Genomic DNA, 20,614 nt, shown 5'->3' on the forward strand with positions numbered 1-20,614 from the left:
TTTATTTGGGTAGTACAAATTATCACTTCTCTAGGCTATAAGGACCAAATGTGATTGGAATGAATTTAACCCTACTGATAGTTGAAAAGTGAAAGAAAGGACTAAGCAATCCTTGAGCATCTTGTCTCTCCCCTCTACAAATTCAGTATTCAAAATTTGCTGTAGTCATTATTGGAATTAAGAAAAGTCAGTAGTCTCTACACTTTACAACTTCTGGGTGTCTGATTGTATTCTACTTTTTACAAATATGATTTAAGATTTTATTAGTATAACATGATACTAGGTATTGTGCTTGAATACAAAAGTGAACTGGGCATAATCTTTGCCTTTAAAAATTCACATTCCAATAAGAAAGATAAAAGATATTGTAATTATAGTATAAAACAAAATGGAAAGATGAATGGAGTTTTCCTTTCTAAGCAGAATTTTACTCTAGTTTCTTCTCATTTAGTCTGAAAATTATACTTTCTAGACTGTGTGATCTGTGAAAGTCCTATGTTCTAAGCATTGCCCAAGAAAATGCTTAATTTACCATTTATCAATCTATCTAAAGTTTATTTTGAGAGAGAGAGAGCATGCACACACGCATGTGAGCACACACATGCACAAGTCTGGGAGGGGCAGAGAGAGAGAGAGAGAGGGAGAGAGAACATCCCAAGCAGGCTACATGCTATCAGCACAGAGCCCAATACGGGGCTCAGTCTCACAAACCATGAAATCATGACCTGAGCGGAACAAAAATCAAGAGTCAGAGGCTTGACCAACTGAGCCACCCAGGTGCTCCTTTCTATATCTATCTATCTATCTGTCTGTCTGTGTATCTATCTATCTATCCATTTTTATTATTTAATTTCCAGCTATGTGACAGTGCTTTTATCCAAAACTGGTTGATTTCATTTTCCAAATAAGTTTTTCATCATTCTTTGTATTTGAAATTTAAAATGTCCAGCTGTGTGTGTTTCAGTTGTTGTATTGCTTCCACAAGTTTTTATCATTCTCCACAATAAAATTCTAGTTTTCCCTCCTGGCATGTTAAGCTGTTCCTCATTTATTGTTTTATTCTTCTCTGTGTGTTTCTTAAGAATGTTTATGCCATCTTAGTGAGGTAATGTATCATGACAACTATTTTTTTTTTATTTTAAAACTGACTATTTTTAGAGTATTCGGAATTTCATTACAGCTGGCTCTTTGTCAACGATTATTTCTCAAAGATTATTATTCTTAATTGACTGCTCTTTGCATCTGTTGAGTATGAAGCCATTATCTAAACATAGTGAATCTGTCCTTTTGTCTACAACACCTGCTTTTATAAACCTTTAATACTGCTTAATACTTCATAGTATTTTCTACCAAAGACAGATTTGGAAGTATAATTCCATTATTAAATTATCTGGAAATAATTGTTGTTTTTTAGGAGGAGGGTCATTTTTAATCTGGCAAACTTAAACTTGTATAAAATATTTCTACTTCTGTTCTTTTCTTTTTATTTTTTTTTAATCTTTATTTTTGAAAGAGAGAGACAGAGTGTGAGTGGAGGAGGGGCACAAAGAGAGGGAGACACGGAATCCGAAGCCAGCTCTAGGCTCTGAGCTGTCAGCACAGAGCCTGACGTGGGGCTTGAACTCACGAACCGTGAGATCATGACCTGAGCTGAAGGTGGACGTCCAAACGACTGCACCACCACGCCTCATTTGTTCTTTTTCTTTAAAAAAAATTTTTTTTAATGTTTATTGATTTTTGAGAGACGGAGCATGAGTGGGGGAGGGGCAGAGAGAGAGAATTTGAAGCAGGCTCCAGGCTCTGAGCTGTCAGCACAGAGCCTGACGTGGGGCTTGAACTCATGAACCGTGAGATCATGACCTGAGCCAAAGTCAGCGCTTAACCGACTGAGCCACCCAGGCGCCCTGTTTGTTCTTTTCAATCTTCCTTCTCCCACCTTTCACTTAGTATGTGTATTTGACTTAAGTTTACTTTTTATTTATTTATTTTTTTTATCTATCAACTTTATATTTTATTTTACTTTTTCTATTTCAAGTTTTAATTAAAAAAAAATTTCCCCTTTCTTAAATTTAAATTTTAGTTAACATATAGTGCAATATTGGATTCAAGAGTAGAATTCAGTGATTCATCATTTACATCCAACACCCAGTGCTCATCCCAACAAGTGCATTCCTTAGCACCCATCACCCATTTAGCCCACCTCCCAGCCATCTCTCTCTGTCACCTCATAGTTTCTTCTGTATCATTAAGAGTCCCTTGTGGGTTGTTTCTCTCTCTTCTCTTCTGCCCCCCTTCCCATATGTTCATCTGTTTTGTTTCTTAAATTACACATATAAGTGAAATCATAGATATTTGTCTTTCTCTGATTGACTTATTTCACAGCTCTATCCACGTCTTTACAAATATATTAAAAATGGCAAGTTTCATTCTTTTTTAGGGCTGAGTAATATACCATTGTGTGTGTGTGTGTGTGTGTGTGTGTATATGTGTGTGTGTGTGTGTGTATACACACACACACACACACACATATATAGAGAGAGAGGAATACACACACACACACACACACACACCACATGTTCTTTATCCATGCATCAATTGATGGACATTTGGGCTCTCTCCATAATTTGGCAATTGTTGATAATGCTACTATAAACATTGGGGAGCATGTACCCCCTTTGAATCAATATTTTTGGATCCTTTGGGTAAATACATAGTAGTGCGATAGCTGGATCATAAGGTAGTTCAATTTTTGGTTTCTTGAGGAAGCTCCATACTATTCTCCAGAGTGGCTGTATAGTTTGCATTCCCACCAGCAGTGTAAGAGGGCTCTTCTTTCTCTACACCCTCTACAAATCTGTTGTTTCCTGTGTTAAGTTTAGCCATTCTGACAGGTATGATGTGGTATCTCTTCATGGTTTTGGTTTGTGTTTCCCTGATGATGAGGGATGTTGAGCATTTCTTCATGTGTCTGTTAGCCATCTGGGTGTCTTCTTTGGAAAAGTGTCTATTCATGTCTTTACTGGGTTATTTGTGTTTCGAGTGTTGAGCTTATTAAGTTCTATATAGATTTTGGATACTAACCCTTTATCAAATATGTTGTTTGCAAATATCTTCTCCCATTCTATAGGCTGCCTTTTGGTTTTGTTGATTGTTTCCTTTGCTGTGAAGAAGCTTTTTATCTTGATGAGGTCCCAATAGTTCATGTTTGCTTTTATTTCTCTTGCCTTTGATGACATTGTCTAGTAAGAAGCTGCTATAGCCAAGACCAAAGAGGTTTCTGCCTGTGCATTCCTCAAAGATTTTGATGGCTTCCTGTCTCCATTTAGGTCTTTCATTGACTTATTTATTTTGGTATGATGTAAGAAAGTGGTCCAGTTTCATTCTGCATATCACCGTCCAGTTTTCCCAACACCATTTGTTGAAAAACTCTTTTTTCCACTGGATAGTCTTTCTTGCTTTGTCAAAGATTGGTTGACCATATAGTTGTGGGTCCATTTCTGGGTTTTCTATTCTGTTCCGTTGATATGTGTGTCACTTTTTTGTGTGTGCCAGTGCCATACTGTCTTGATGACTACAGTTTTGTAATATAGCTTATAAAATATGTGGTTCATTCTTCTCCTGGATCAGGTTGTTGTATCACTTGAGATGTCTCAGGGATTCTGCAAACAAGTAACAATCTTGCCTTTTTTATTAGAGATTTAAATTTAGATTGTGCAAATTTATTTAAAACCATTTATTATTATTAACATATATTTTGCCAAATGGAATAGACTAATCTATATGTTTTGGTACCTTAAATTATTTACTTGTTTTGTTTAGATGGGAATTATCTAAAAAAGCCAGCCTAGTAACTTAGACCATCAACACTGAGGATCTGTTAAATAATAAAAATACTGGAAAGGAAAGGGTTATTTTTCAAAGTTAGATTAACTTTAAAAATATAAATTTCATGTTAAGAATTAATAGCTCTCTCCTAATGGGGGAAAAAAAGAATAATCCTAGGTTATTTTGGTAGTCACTACTTATTTTTCATGTTTTGAACATTTAAAATGATCTCTAGAAGCAGACGAAAAATACTTGGTTGAATTACATGTTATAATATTTACATTTGGGAATATAAAGGTTAAAAAAATAGTAAAATGAGTGATTCTTAATCTTTTGGGTCGCAAGTCCCATTAAAAGATTGAATTAAATGAATGCTATAGAACCTCTTCCTCAAAAAAATAGGGTATCTATGCTCATAATTAGACGCAAAGCTATGTACAGCTTTAGGTGATTCACAGGCTTCTTTAGCTCTTAGATCTCAGGGTAAGAACCACTGGTTGAAAGTGTTAATAGTATTACAAACTTCTTTGAATTCTTTTTCATTTAGACCAACACTTGGGCTCATTCTTCACTTTTTCTGGTAACTTTTTGTTCCTTATTATTAGCGATTTATATATTTTCCAACATTAATTTAACTAGTCTTCATTGCATAGTCTGTCTTTATTCCTTTTTAGAAAAAGTTATTTTTGTCCTTTTTAAAGAAGTTTTTATATAAATTCCAGTTTATTAGCATGCAGTATAATATTAATTTCAGGTATGCAATATGGTGATTCAACACTTACATTGGACATCATCCAGTGCTTGTCACAAGTGCACCCCTTAACACCCATCACCTATTTCCCCCATTCCCTCCCACCTCCCCTCTGGTAACCATCAGTTTGTTCTCTATAGTTGACAGTCTATTTCTTTAAAAAAACAGAAAGAAAAAAAAGTCTGTTGTTGGTTTGCCTCTCTCTCTCTTTTTTCCCCCTTTGTTCATTTGTTTCTTAATTTCCACGTATGAGTGAAATCATATGGTATTTGTCTTCTCTGACTGACTTATTTCGCTTAGCCTAATATTTCTAGCCCTATTCATATTGTTTCAAATGGCAAGATATTCTTTTTTAGGGCTCATATTCCATTGTACGTATACACTACATCTTTTTTTAATCCATTCATCAGTCGATGGACACTTGGGCTGTTTCCATAATTTAGCAATTGTAGATAATATCAAGTGTTGGAAATAGTCCTTCCTCTTGTTAGGGGATGCTCCATTTCAGATTCCGTTTTAGATGATCTCTAATCAGCTCTAGATAGCTCTAGTGTCTCTAGGCAGCACCAATGACAGTTACTGAGGCTCAATTCTTCCCTCTTTGTTATTGAAAACAAAATGGTGAATTTAAAATTTAGGTGGACATTTTATTTGTTTATGCTCTGTTTGCAGCCACCTTGAAGAATGATCCCTAAAGAATAATTGATTTGATTTGATTAATTATAAACACAAAAGTTAAGTAAAGAACAAGATCTGCCTGAGGTATGGTAGGAACTAGATAAATGAAAGTATATGCTTAATGCAGGTTCCTTTTGTGTATTCCTTCTACTTGGCAAGTGATAATAACTGAGTTAAGAGTAGAATAGACACATTTATTTTGTATTAATGTTGAAGTGTAAGTAATGGAGTTTAGCTAACAATGGCAGATGAAATTAAGCTGAAGTTAATGAAATGCATAATGGAAAAAAAGTATAGTTTTAAGAGAGAGGTGTGACTTAATTTTACCCTTTTAAGATGTGCTATTAGTTATTAATTATGCTTATAATTACAGTGTACTTGGGACAAAAGCTTTTTGTATGTCCTGCCTCAAATAATAAACTGGAAAGCCTTCTTTATTTTTGAAAGCATGGAAATCTAGGTCCAAGTCAATGTGTAGAAAAGGAATATTGGTCTTCTCAGTAAGAGGTCAATGGTATTGTTAGTTACTAAGATACTAACATTGTTGAGGCACTGTGGGCGGTAGAGACTAAAGTGATATTAAGAAGTGACAGTCGAATAGGAAATGAGACATCTGTGGTAGGAACAAGTGACCAGAGTTTGATTTCAAAGCACTTACTGGTCAATTTTTAAAGTATCCTGTACAATTATAACACCAATTTTTAAAGTTTTGCAATTCGGAATTAATTTTGTATTTTGGTAATAAAATCATATTTGATTTATTAAATTTAAAATTTATTCTTTAGAAAATCTTTACAAATATTTATTTAATTTACTTCTAAATACTTCTGATTTTAAATGGAGTTTTAAGTGGTTGGATTTCTAGTAATCCATCTCTTGGCTTTGGTTATTTTCTGAAAATAGAGACTTTCAGTAATAGAAAATTAAAACTTAATAAATTTGAAATTCTACATCAGGTCTTTAAGGCATAGTCAAGCTTGTAACCTACCTGTCAAATTTCACATTAAATTCAGTGAGAAATATCGTTAGTATTAGAATTCTCTCCTATACTTTAAAGCTGATGCTACAATAGTGGTAGCCAGTGCTAACCACTGGGGTCCCAACACTGAGTAATTCTTGTTGTCATCCTGCCTAGAATGCGGAACCCAGGGTTGTCTCTTGGACTCCTCTGTTGTGTCTCAAGTTGCAGCTCACTTGTCCCTAGTTGTGCCTTCATTCTAATGATGGAGGTCTTGCACCTAAGTTCCAGACCCAAACCTCCTTTCTCCCAGCAGGCTCCACATTTAGGAACTGGGTATGTGTATTGATCTTTCTTTTGGGTTCTTTCATAGTATCCTATATGGTATTCTGGACCTAAAAACATTTGTGTGTTTTCAACCTTCTATTCTGACAAAACCCTAAGTATACTTAGTTAGTTAGTTTAGATTCATGGTTTGGGGGGTGCTTACTGTGTTCTAGGCTCTGTATTAAGTGATATGTATATATGTGTGTGTGTGTGTGTGTGCATGTATGCACATCTGTGTGTAAATACATCAAATTCTTGTGTACATATTCACATGTATTTGTATGCATATATGTATGTGTGTATTCTTTAATGACATTATAAAATATGTATTTTCCTCCCATTTTATGGATAAATCAAATCTTAGAGCAGATAAATAAATTACTCATGGCCACACAGGGATAGACAGTCTGATAAACAGAATTTAAACCTAGTTCTTGCTCGTTCATTTATTCATTGAATACTTACTTAAGTACCAAGCATTATTCTAAGTTCTGAGGAATCAGTAATGAATAAAAACCTGTGTCCTCTTGGATCTTACTTGCTATAAACATCAGATGGTGTTAAGTGCTATAAAAAAAAAAGATCAGAGAGGGTAAGGGTTGAATGTGGTTGCAGTTTTTTTTTAATTTTTTTTAATGTCTATTTTTGAGAGAGAGAGAGAGAGAGAGAGAGAGAGAGAGAGAGAGAGAGAGAGAGAGAAAGCGAGAGCAGGGGAGGGGCAGAGAGAGAGAGGGAGACACAGAATCTGAAGCAGCTCCAGGCTCTGAGCTGTCAGCACAGAGCCCGACACGGGGCTGCAACTCGCCAACCGCAAGATCATGACCTGAGCTGAAGTCGGACCCTTAACTGACTGAGCCACCCAGGTGCCCTGTGGTTGCAGTTTTAAACAGAGTTATCAGAGAAATTTTCACTGAAATTGTGACATTTGAGCACAGACCTAAAGGGAGTGAGAGTGAGCCATGAAAATACCTGGAGAAGATGGTCTCGGACAGAGTTGAAAACAAGTGCAGAGACCTGAGTAAGCACATCCTATGTGGCGTCTCAGAATTCTCACTGGGGATTTCTGTGCCCCTGGAATCCTCATCGATCATTTGTTGTCCATATGCTTTGTAAATGCTAAGACACATGTCCCATAACTGCATCTCAAAATAGCTTTATTGAGGTTTAGTTATTACCTCACACATAGAAAACACCTTGGAATTGTTGATCTTTTTATCAGGGTTTTTTGCTGTTGTTTTGTTTTTTGTTGTTGTTTTTTAATTTACCACATCAGTTTCTAAATTGCTATATTTTGGTATAATATTTTTATTTGCCTTCAAGTTAAACTATGAAAATGGTCTCTTACAGTTAAAATACGTGGTTAGATTTTCCTATTTTTATATTTAATTTTATTGTTATGAATAACTAGTTAAATGTGAAAATACTTTTGAAATGGTTACATGTACTTTAAACATTCAGTATGATGTTAATATTGGCACAGTGAGAACATGAATGTCAATTCTTTGTTAATTTTACCTTATTCTTTCTGAGAGTGTGGTTTACATGTTGAATGACATACTGTTTCAATTCATATGCAACCAGAAATTGCCCTGAAGTAGCATACGCAAAAAGTTTCCTAGATGTAATTGGATGATATAAAGTAATTTTTTAAAAAAAACAACAGTATATATTTTATTTCTTCCTTATATAAATGATAGGATTATGGAGATACTCAAACATTCATAAAATTTAAAACATCCTATCTATAATTTTCACAGTTCAGCAAGACAGACTTTAACTTTGGTTTGAAGTCTACTAAACAAGTATAAAAGATTAAAGCCTAAGTCTGTTGTGGAAGTTATAGCCTTACAATATGTAATTAAATTTGCATTGAATATAAGTAAATTTCTATTTTAGGAAACATGTTCAATTGAACTCAGGCAACACTTTTGAGCACTTATTATGCTTATGGCCGTTTTATCGATCAGAAAAAAATCACCTGTGAAGCTATTGCAGTAGCACTGGTGGGAACTAATAGAGTTTGAACCCTGGTGGTGATGATGGGGGATGGGATGGGGAGATTCATTCCACAATGAAAGACATTTTTATATTAAGATTGATGAGTGGCTAGGTATGTGGATCAAGGGCACAGGGAGCATTTAAGATGATGGAAAAACTTCAGCACTGAGTGAGCAAGGACGTTATTAAACAAGACATTATTTAAAGAGCATGAGAATGTTCAGTTCAGTTTTGAGCCTTTTGAATTGGAGGCATCTGTAGGATATTCATGTACAAATGAATATAAGACATTTCCATGTCCTTTGAAGATGATTATTAAGAGGGCACTGTTGATTTTTTCTTGACATTCTGGACCATGGGACAGGTCTAGGCTGTGTAATAGCAATAGTGACCTTTGTCCTAACTCCTATAACACAGTTAAACCTCAAAATTTAGCACATAATTATATTCTATCTTGTATCACATTCTAAATGTTCTAAATTGCTCTTGTCTCCCCTTATGATTATAGTCATTAGGGCTCAGATGAGATTCTATTTTAACAGGCTCAGCAGTGCTACTGAAGTCCTCCCACTGGCCTCAGTGATCACTGCCACCACAGAATCTTAGAATTTGTTTCTCCTAGTATAGCTGGTGATACTGCAATAGTGAGTGTATTAAAGTGTTGTTTTCATTCATTCATTCATTCATCCATTCATCCCCTCTTTACTGAGTGCCTTCTGTGTACAAGGTGTTGTTGCTTTCCAAGGTGTTGCTTTACAGCTGAGTGCTGGCGTAGCATGGCATGAAGGAGTCGGGTTGCTTTGTTTTTAGAAATAGATACTACAACAAGATCTCATTATAAAACCTCATTATTTCCTTTTCAGAGACTTATCAGTTGTTCTATGTGTAAAAGTTACTTTTTAAATTTTTTGAAACCTTAAAATAATTTCCAGTAGAGGGAGGTGTTGAGGGAAGTAAAGTGAAAGAATTAAGAACATAGCAAAGTGAATATGAACCATCTTCAGATATTACCATGCATGGTATGCACCTCTGCCAGAGGGAGTTCTGGCTAGACCTGATTCTGACCGTCAGATTTGCCGAGCGGTTTTAACTGCTGTCTTCCCTGTTTTCATTTGTTGCCCACTGAATTGACTGCTGTGGCATGCTAATCAAAGTGAGATTTGTGAGCAAGGTTCACGTGCCTTGCCATTTGGTGTGTGTGTGAACCTGGCTCTCTAGGTTGCAGTTTCTTACTCTGTAAATGGGGATGAGGCCACTATGTAATCACCTCATTAGACTATTCCATTAAATGTAAACTGTTGAACACGGTGCCTGACACATAGCATATGAGCAATAAATGTTAGTTATAATGTTGATTTATTGTGAATCCTAACAGTATTCTGTCTTCCTTAAAGTGCTAAATAACATTCAGGTAAAATAACAGACATTTATTTTTGAAACTTTATTTTTATTTATTGAATGTAAATATGTAGACTATGTACAATGTAAATATATTGATTGAATATTTCTATTTCTAGTTTTGAAGTGTTATTATTCATTTCTCTACCTTGAGATTTTTATAATCCAATGTCTATATATGACTTTTCTATCTTTCCTTGTGCATTGATCTCTGCTGGGTTTTTTTTAAAGATTCTTAGAGATACCCTGATCTCATATTTACAGAAAATAGATTTTCCCCATCTCTTTGCTCCCCTTGCTCTCTCATGCCCAATTAATCTACATTATAAGAAATTTCTGTGGAATAGTGATCTAGGTGTACAAAAATAAGAGTTAAATTAAAGACAAAGCATGCAATCAAGCAGAACAGGTGCTTCCAGTAGGGGGAGACATTTACAAAATAATCAAGCCACATAGTATGTTGGCATATTGGGCAACAAATTTAAAAACAAAGTTTTCTGTGTAAAAAAATTGAACTAATTAATAATTAAGTAAATATCAGTTGAGTAGCACTGTAGTTTCTGTTTTGCCAGTTGCCAAACCCAAGCTCCTACAAGTATTTAGAGAAGCACTGTGAGGACCACATACACTATTACCATTGCCACATAACTTTTCTTACATACTGTTTCAGAGATGGAAGCAAAGGTAAGAACATGACACGTCTGTCTCGCTCTCTCTCTCTCTCTCCTCTGAATCTTTAGAAATATTTCTGTAATTCAGAAATATTTTTCACAGATTCTAGACTATCTGAATAAACTGGTGTAACCCTAAATAACATAAACTAATGGATTAAATCAGATCACTATCTTTTTGTTTAAAGCAATCATTGCTAAAGATAATAGTTTTATAATTTTGATTTCCAAATTTCTGAAATTACTTTGAGGCCTATAATTAAAAGCAAATTAACAACATTTAGATCAGGTTGGATTGGGATTTTTTTTCAAGTATTTTCAGTAGAATAGTTAAGTTGATTTGAACCTTTACTTTTCCAACAGAAACATCAACATTTCTTTCTGTTGGCAACATTGTCCAATAACTGACTACTATAATAGTCCCTCTGCACTTTGAGATTTAATACTCTTATTCTATCACACTCTAAGAAATTGCTGCCCTGGAACTTGGGGATGTTGAGACTACCCTTAAACCTGAGAGTCTCACTTAATAGTTGACTGAGTTTTCCCCTCTGTATCATGCCTAAATATTTTGATGTGGATTTTATTTCTTTTGGCTGTGTTAGTAAATTCAGTTTGTAAAATATCCAAAGAACTTTGTAATATGTGAAATATAGCTTAAATAAATCCACTATAGTAATTTTATAGCTTATATTTCTATCTTGTTGATTCAGAAATGGAAGTTACAGGTCTCTGCCAACCATATTCTTATTAATTAATATGGTAAACATTATCACCAACATCTTAATAGATATTAACTTCAAAAAGATACTATCTAAACATGTAGTTTTTATTTAGAATTCTGAGAGCCTCCATCAATTTTCTTCTTTTAAATTTTGTCAGGAGCGTCATTATTCTTTGTGTTTAAATAAGCTTTTATAATTTTACAAGTAACTATGGAGGGTCAGCTATGCTAGAATAGACTTCGTAGCGTGTAGTTTGGTTTCTCTGGGAGAACCAAAGTTGTTTCCTGGATTGTACCATTCTTTTGTAAGGTGAACATTTTACTACACTTGGTCTTAGTCAAAAGGCTGAGAAGTGATTCGTAAGGTGAACATTTTAAATACTTCATTTAAACACTGGATGTGTGGGTTTTTTTTAAATTATTTAAAGTAATTTTCAATGAATGAACTTAATTAGACCAATCTATCTGAAGAGTTTATTTGAACCACTAAAGACAAATTGGAATGCCCTTTTTGTAAGCTTCCTAAATACATTAAATGTACTGAAAATGGCCCTAGACAAATGAAATTGAACAAATAAAAAGCAAATCTGTCAGTGTACATAAGTGTACCCATTAGAATGGGCGAGCTTATGCTGCAGTAATAAACCTAAAAACTCAGTCACTAAAAAGAATGAAGTTTACTTTTCTATATGTTGTAGCATAGTTTGACAGTGGTGATGTCTGTCATCCTCATTCAAGGACTCAGGTTCCACCTTGACACATGTTTCAGTGATTACAGTTCTGGGAATAGAAAGCATAGTGAATTTTCTGATTCTCTTAAAACGTCTGTCTGAAAATGGTGTAGTTCACTTTGGTGAGATGTGGCCACACTAGAGCTCAAAAGGATGCATGATCCTCACACAGAGAGAGGTACCCGATGTTTGCAAACAGTACGACAGTTGACCATACTCTTCTTAATGAGTGAGCATTTGGAAATCATCGGTAGTTCCTATGATAAACTTATAGAATGCCTGGTTTAAAACTGACCAGGGGAAGAAAATGAACTGTTTTCACCTGAATGTAACATGAGTAGTTTTTGAACTCATCTTGATAGTGCGCTGAACACACGTGAACACAAAATTTCTACATGGTGCAAATGATGCAGGGCTCTTTTACAGTAACATTTATACCATTGGGGACATTGCCATCGTTCTACATGCAGTGTGCACGGGGAATAACAGTGCAGTGCATGCAGGCTGATTGCCTTTAAATTCACAGTTGCAGGTCAGCCAGACTGTTCATAAATTATGTGATGACTACAGTTTAGCAATATTTTTTTTCAAAAATTTTTAACATTTATTTGTTTTTGAGAGACAAAGTCAGAGCACGAGTGGGGAAGGGGCAGAGAGCAAGGGAGACACAGTCCAAAGCAGGCTCTACGCTCTGAGCTGTCAGCACAGAGCCTGACGTGGGGCTTAAACTCAAGAACCATGTGATCGTGACCTGAGCTGAAGTTGGATGCTTAACTGACTGAGCAACCCAGGCACCTGCAATTTAGCAATATTTTAAACCAAATATTTGGCTTTTGGAACCAAAAAAAAAAAAGACTCGAATTTTAATTTAGAGTTTAAATATATAATTGTGAGCACTAAGAGAAAACCAGGTGCTACAAATAACTAATAATCAAAATAATAAATATAATGGAGTCATTAGAGATATTTTCAAAATTCACACCAAAATGGAAATATTGTAATTCGTTGTAAAAATCCAGTGTTTTTCATTCATTTTTTAAATCTCACCCAAGTTAGCTATTAACTAGTTATTGCTAACATTTTTCTTTTTATCCTCATTTTTTTTAGGTATTGCCAATTTTCCCCAAATATTTTGTGAAACTTCCCAGAAGCTAGTGAGTGTGGAAGCCTTTGCTTTGGCTGTGAGATATTATTCTGTACAAAACTTGGGAATATGTACTCCTTTTGAACAGTTGCTTACAGCCCTTCGAGGAAATCAAAAACAGAGAACTGGTAGGTGTGTTTGTGTATGTGTATGTATGCATGTTTTTTTAGTACTAGAAGCAGTAGATTGTTCATATATGTATATCTTTCCAACGTGTTCTTAATTTATTGTTAGACTTTCTATCATGAGCGGTGATAGATTGGCTTGTGTCAATCTTTCTTATGAATTATACAGAATAACTTAGTTATGGATCTCCCCATTGTTCCCTACATTGTAGTTCAGTTATCAGTCCTTTCCTTTGTAGTTAATTGTGTTTTCTGTCAAGGAACATTTTTAATAATGTTCTATGGGCCATCTTCTTATTTATATTCTTAATTCAAATTTTGATTCATAGCAGCTAAACTAATAGAGATTTATCATGCAGAGACAATAGAATATGTTATTGTCACATGTAATTACAGAAAACATGAACATTAACTGATGATTTTTCATTACATTTTGTTCCTTTGATAGCAGTATTTTAATTTTGTTTTACTTTTGTTCAGGTGAAAATGTGAAACCAGATGAGTTTATGAATTTGAAAAAGTCTCATGAAGTTCAGGTTATGTCAGAGCTGATCAGCAGTATTGCTGATTACTGTGGAATAAAGCAGGTAAGAGAATTTGTCTGTATTTTCAGGTGTTAAGGTAATTGCCTTTTTTTGTATCATTCATATTTTTTTGTCTACTATCACTGTCTAGCATTTAAATGTCATTAAATAATAGCTGAAGTTACATATGTCAGACATTTTAAATATGTGCTCTCATTTCCCAATATAGTGTGAATATAACAAATTTATACTAAAAATAAGATATGACTATTCATGTTTTACCACAAATTTCAGTCTTTTAAATTATCTTTGTTGGGACGCCTGGGTGGCTCAGTCGGTTAAGCATCCAACTTCAGCTTAGGTCATGGTCTTACAGTTTGTGAGTTTAAGCCCCGTGCTGACATCTCAGAGCCTGGAGCCTGCTTCAGATTCTGTGTCTCCTTCTCTCTCTCTGCCCCTACCCTGCTTGTCGTGCTTGTTCTCTCTCTCTCTCTCAAAAAGAAATAAACATTAAAAAAAAATGTCTTTCTTATGTTTCCAACTTGAGGCAGCATTATGATAATGACATTTGGCAAAATTGTTTGCCACTTGGGTGTTCTAAGGAGGTGGATTACCAAGCTGTGTTCTGGGGTACCTGCCTCATTATAGTAACTCAAAGAAACTATGTGTTAGAACTTGGAGAATCACAATGCATTCCTGTTGTGAAAGTAGCTTTTGGGAAACATGGTAATGTGTAAAAACAGATGTTAAATTAAAATCAAAGATTGCCTATATTAACCTATAAAAATAGTAAGTTATTTTTCTTATCCCTGGCTCATAAAAAATAGTAAATTAGTTCTCTTATCTCTACAAGAACAATCTCTGGGAGTAGTAGAGAATTTTCCCTCCTTCAGTTTTTCTGGGTGTTAGAATATTTTCCATGGATTCTTCCAGACTTGTGGAGAGTTTGAGGGTGACTAGAAAACTATGAAAGCTTGGGCTAGGCATCCAGAGCCACTTGTGGCAACATAGATCTCTAGGGTAGGGGTCAGAGGCAAAAGCTAAGGCAGTTAATTTTCAGCTTTTTTCTAGTGTATCCTACGTAGCAGTACCTGTCAAGATCAGTAACAGGCAGTGATACTCAGCTGGACTAAAAGGGGAAATTACACGGTAAAATTTAAACTACTGCAATACATCTCATATGGCTAAACATAAGAAACATAGAATTGAATGGAAAACTAAAAAATTTACAGAAGACAACATATTTTTTAGTACCATTTTTTTAAAGCTCTTCAGCAAAATAATGGTATATTCTTAATGGAAAAAATACATACAAAAAAGCTATTAAAGAAGCAGGGGAATCATGAACAATAATTTGAGAATAGTTGTTACTGCTGGTCGAGGAAGCAATGAGAGAGATATGGAAGGAAGACATAGTCCTACACAGTGGAAATACTCATATTCTCATTCATAGGGTGGCTGATAGGTTCATCGTTATAGCAGATACTGTTGGAGGTCTAACCTAAATTTTCTCAGGCATTTCATTAGTGTGCCAGCTTGCCTTCTACCTGGCAGTATCTGCATTTTTCCCTATGGGTTTTCTCTGACTGCTAAAGCAAAGCACTACCTGTGTACAAGTTCTGGGAATTAATTCCTCCCCGTGAGTAGCCTTGAATTAATGATTGATACAAGTTGATGTGCAAATACATTAACTCCTTAACATTTCAGGTAAGATGATTGTGAACTATGTTGTCTACACTAGCTCTCAGTTTCCCATTGTGATTAAATCCAGCTTGTGCTAAAGTGGTATCTTTTTTTTTTTTTAATATTTAATTTTTGAGAGACAGAGAGAGACAGAGCATGAGGTGGGGAGGGGCAGAGAGAGAGGGAGACACAGAATCTGAAGCAGGCTCCAGGCTCTGAGATGTCAGCACAGAGCTTGGTGCAGGGCTCGAACTCACGGAGTGTGAGATCATGACCTGAGCCGAAGTCGGACACTTAACCGAGCCACCCAGGTGCCCCTAAAGTGGTATCTTTTTTAATAGCATACCTTTTACTGAGCTGCCTTTCTTTCTCCTTTTATCTACTTCCCTACCAGTGTTTCTTTCCCTCCCAGATAGTTCAGTTATACTTAAATCTTTGTTGTAGAATCTTCCCTGTGATAACCCAACTAAGATAAGTGCTATTTATTGTTGTGCTTCATAACTTCATTCTTAGACTACATTTATTCTTTTATTTATATGAAGTGTTACATAATAAATAACTTCAAATTCATACAGCACATTATTCTTTTTTCAAGTTTATCTTTTAAAATTTATTTTTTATTTATTTATATTTTTGTTTATATTTATTTATTTATTTAAATCCAATTTAGTTAACATATAGTATAATAATGATTTCAGGAATCGAATTTAGTGATGTCATCACTTGCATATAACAACTAGTGCTCACCCCAACAAGTGTCCTCCTTAATGCCCATCACCCATTTAGCCCATCTCCTGACCCAACACCCCTCCAGCAACCCTCAGTTTGTTCTCTGTATTTAAGAGTCTCTTATAGTTTGTCTCCCTCTCTTTATGTCTTGTTTTTGCATCCCTTCCCCTATGTTCATCTGTTTTGTTTCTTAAATTCCACATGAGTGAAATCATATGATATTTGTCTTTCTCTGACTATCTTATTTCACTTGGCATAATACATTCTAGTTCCAGCCACGTTGTTGCAAATGGCAAGATTTCATTTTTTTTGATCGCCAAGTAATATTCCATTTTGTGTGTGTGTGTGTGTGCGCGCGCGCACGCGCACATATCCCATCTTTTTTGTCCATTTATTAGTCGATGGACATTTGAGCTCTTTTCCATATTTTGGCTATTGTCGATGGTGCTATAAACATTGGGGTGCATGTGCCCCTTTGAATCAGCATTTTTGTATCCTTTGGATAAATTCATAGGAGTGCAATTTGCTGGGTCATAGGGTAGTTCAATTTTTAATTTTTTGAAGAACTTCCATACTGTTTTCCACAGTGGCTGCACCAGTTTCCATTCCCACCAGCAGTGCAAAAGGGCTCCTCTTTCTCTGTATCCTCACCAACATCTGTTGTTGCAAGTTGTTCATGTTATCCATTCTGACAGGTGTGAGGTGGTATCTCATGGTGGTTTTTATTTGTATTTCCCCAACAATGAGTGATTTTGAGCATTTTTTAATGTCTGATAGCCATCTGGATGTCTTCTTTAGAAAAGTGTCTGTTCATGTCTTTTGCCCATTTTTTCACTGGGTTATTTGTTTTTTGAGTGGTGAGTTTGATAAGTTGTTTATAGTTATTGGATACTAACCCTTTATCAGATATGTCATTTGCAAATATCTTCTGCCATTCCATCGGTTGCCTTTTAGTTTTATAATTGTTTCCTTCACTGTGCAGAAGCTTTTTATCTTGATGAAGTCCCAGAAGTTCATTTTTGCTTTTGTTTCCCTTGCCTTCAGACTTGTTGCGTCCAAGGTCGATGAGGTTATTGCCTGTTTCCTCCTCTAGGATTTTGATGGCTTCCTGTCTTATGTTTAAGTCTTTCATCCATTTTTAGTTTATTTTTGTGTATGGTGTAAGAAAGTGGTCCAGGTTTATTCTACATGTCACTGTCCAGTTTTCCCAGCACCATTTGCTGAAGAGACTGTCTTTTTTCCATTGAATATTCTTGCTTGCTTTGTCAAAGATTAGTTGGCCATACGTTTGTGGGTCCATTTCTGGGTTCTCTGTTCTGTTCCATTGATCTTTGTGACTATTGTTGTGCCAGTACCATACTGTCCTGATGATTACAGCTTTGTAATACAGCTTACAGAATTGTAAGCATTACAGAATTGTAATGCCTCCAGCTTTCGTTTTCTTCATCAACATTACTTTGGGTATTCAGGGTCTTTTCTGGTTCCATACAAATTTTAGAATTGTTCTAGCTCTGTGAAGAATTCTGGTGTTATTTTGATAGGGATTGCATTGAATATGTAGATTGCTTTGAGTAGTATTGACATTTTAACAATATTTGTTCTTCCAATTCATGAACATGGAATGTTTTTCCATTTTTTGTGTCTTTTTCAATTTCTTTCATTAGCTCTCTATAGTTTTCAGTGTATAGATTTTTCACCTCTTTGGTTAGGTTTATCCTAGGTATTTTATGGTTTTTGGTGCAATTGTAAATGGGATCAATTTCTGGATATCTCTTTCTGTTGCTTCATTATTGGTGTATAGAAATGCAACTGATACCTGTACATTGATTTTATAACCTGCAACATTGATGAATTCATGTATCAGTTCTAGCAGTTTTTGGGTGTAGTCTTTTGGATTTTCCACATAGAGTATCATGTTGTCTGTGAAGAATGAAAGTTGGACATCTACCTTGCTGATATGGATGCTTTTTATTTCTTTTTGTTGTCTGATTGCTGCGGCTAGGACTTCCAACACTATGTTGAATAACAGTGGTGAGGGTAGACATCCCTGTCATGTTCGTGACCCTATAGGGATAGATCTCAGTTTTCCCTATTGTGGTTGATATTAGCTGTGGGTCTTTCGTATATGGCCTTCATGATGTTGAGGTATGTTTCTTCTATCCCTACTTTTTTGAGGGTTTTTATCAAGAAAGGATGCTGTATTTTGTCAAATGCTTTCTCTGCATCTATTGAGAGGGTCATGTGGTTTTTATCCTTTGTTTTATTAATATGATGTATAACATTGATTTGTTGATATTGAACGAGCCCTGCATCCCAGGAATAAATCCCACTTGATCATGGTGAATAATTCTTTTAATGTATTGTTGGATCCGATTGGCTAGTTGAGAATTTTTGCATTCATGTTCATCAAGAAAATTTGTCTGTAGTTCTCCTTTTTAGTGGGTTCTCCTTTTTAGTGTCTGGTTTTGGAATCAAGGTAATGCTGGCTTTGTAGAATGAGTTTAGAAGTGTTCCTTCCATTTCTGTTTTTTGGAACAACTTTAAAGAAATACGTGTTAACTCTTCCTAAAATATTTCGTAGAATTCCCCCAGAACGCCATCTCTCCCTGGACTCTTGTTTGTTGGGAAATTTTTGATTACTGATTCAATTGCTTTACTGGTTAAAATTGCCCAATTTATCGGCATATAATTGCTCATAATATTCTCTTATTGTTTATATTTCTGTGGTGTTGGTTGTGATCTCTTCTCTTTTGTGATTTTATTTATTTGGGTCCTTTCCTTTTTCTTTTTGATCAGTCTGGTTAGGGATTTATCAATTTTGTTAATTCTTTGAAAGAACCAGTTCCTAGTTTCATTGATGTGTTCTATTATTTTTTGTTTTTGTTTTTTGATTTCTGTATTATTGATTTTTGTTCTAATCTTTATTATTTCCCGTCTTCGCTGGTTTTGGGCTTATTTGCTGTTCTTTCCATCTCTTTTAGGTGTAAGGTTAGGTTGTGTATTTGTGACCTCTCTTCCTTCTTTAGGAAGGCCTGGATTGCTATATACTTCGCTTTTAGGACCACCTTTGCCACAACTCAGAGGTTTTGGACTATTGTGTTTTTATTTTCATTGGCTGCCATGTACTTTTTAACTTTCTCTTTAATTTCTTGACTTAGCCCATTCATTCTTTAGTAGGATCTTCTTTAATGTCTAAGTATTCATGGTTTTTCCAAGTTTTTTCTTGTGGTTGATTTCAAGTTTTATAGCATTGTGGTCTGAAAATACACACTGCATGTGTGTACTTGTTTGTACTTGTTGAGGGCTAATTTTGTAACCCAGTATGTGATCTGTTCTGGAGAATGTGCCATGTGCACTCGAGAAGAATGTGTATTCTGCTGCTTTAGGATGAAATGTTCTGAATATATCTTTTAAGTCCATCCAGTCCAGTATGTCATTCAAAACCATTGTTTCTTTGTTGATTTTCTGCTTTGCTGATCTTTCCATTGCTGTAAGTGGGATTGAAGTCCCCGACGATTATGGTATTATTATCAATGAGTTTCTTTGTTTGTGATTAATTGATTTATATATTTCAGTGTTGCCATATTGAGGTCATAAATGTTTACAATTGTAACATTTTCTTAGTGGATAAGCCCCTTAATTACGATATATATATATATATATATATATATATATATATATATATATATATAATTACGATATATTACCTGCTTCACCTCTTGTTATGGTCTTTTTTTTAAAATCTAGTTTGTCTGATATAAGTATGGCTCCTCCAGATTTCCTTTGACAATGAGTAGCATGATAGATGGTTCTCCATACCTATATTTTCAATCTGCAGGTGTCTTTAGATCTAAAATGAGTCTCTTGTTAGCAGCATATGGATGGATCTTGTTTTCTTATCCATTCTGATTACTCTATGGCTTTTGATTGAAGCGTGTAGTCCATTGACACTTACAGTGAGTACGGAAAGATATGCATTTAGTGCCATTGTGTTACCTGTAGAGTTGTTGTTTTTGGTGATGTTCTCTGGTCCTTTCTGGTCTTTGTTGCTTTTGTTCTTTTTTTTTGTTTGTTTTTGTCTTTTCTCCACTCAAAGAATCCCCCTTAAAATTTCTTACAGTGTTGGACTAGTGGTCACGAACTCCTTTAGCTTTTGTTTGGGAAAATCTTTATCTCTCGTTCTATTTTGAATGACAGCCTTGCTGGATAATGAATTCTTGGCTGCAAATTTTTCCAGTTCAGGATGTTGAATATATTCTGCCACTCCTTTCTGGCTCGCCAAGCTTCTGTAAATAGGTCTGCTGTGAACCTGGTCTGTCTTCCCTTATAGATTAAGGACTTTTTTGTC

The 20,614-nt window shown here is 35.1% G+C and overlaps 1 protein-coding gene across 2 annotated transcripts in view; it reads left to right on the forward strand.

Annotated features, from left to right (window-relative positions):
- METTL25 (methyltransferase like 25) overlaps window positions 1–20,614 on the forward strand; it is a 150,193-nt gene that overhangs the window by 11,376 nt on the left and 118,203 nt on the right. For both annotated transcript variants that reach the window (XR_003970482.1, XM_030323320.1), the window contains exons 2-3: window positions 13,169–13,333; window positions 13,811–13,917. Coding sequence is in view for 1 of the 2 variants with exons in the window: in XM_030323320.1 (XP_030179180.1) it covers window positions 13,169–13,333; window positions 13,811–13,917 (272 nt within the window). In the remaining variant the exon portion in view is untranslated. The remainder of the gene's footprint in view (window positions 1–13,168; window positions 13,334–13,810; window positions 13,918–20,614) is intronic.

Source organism: Lynx canadensis, chromosome B4 (genome assembly GCF_007474595.2).
Source record: "Lynx canadensis isolate LIC74 chromosome B4, mLynCan4.pri.v2, whole genome shotgun sequence".
NCBI lineage: Eukaryota > Metazoa > Chordata > Mammalia > Carnivora > Felidae > Lynx > Lynx canadensis.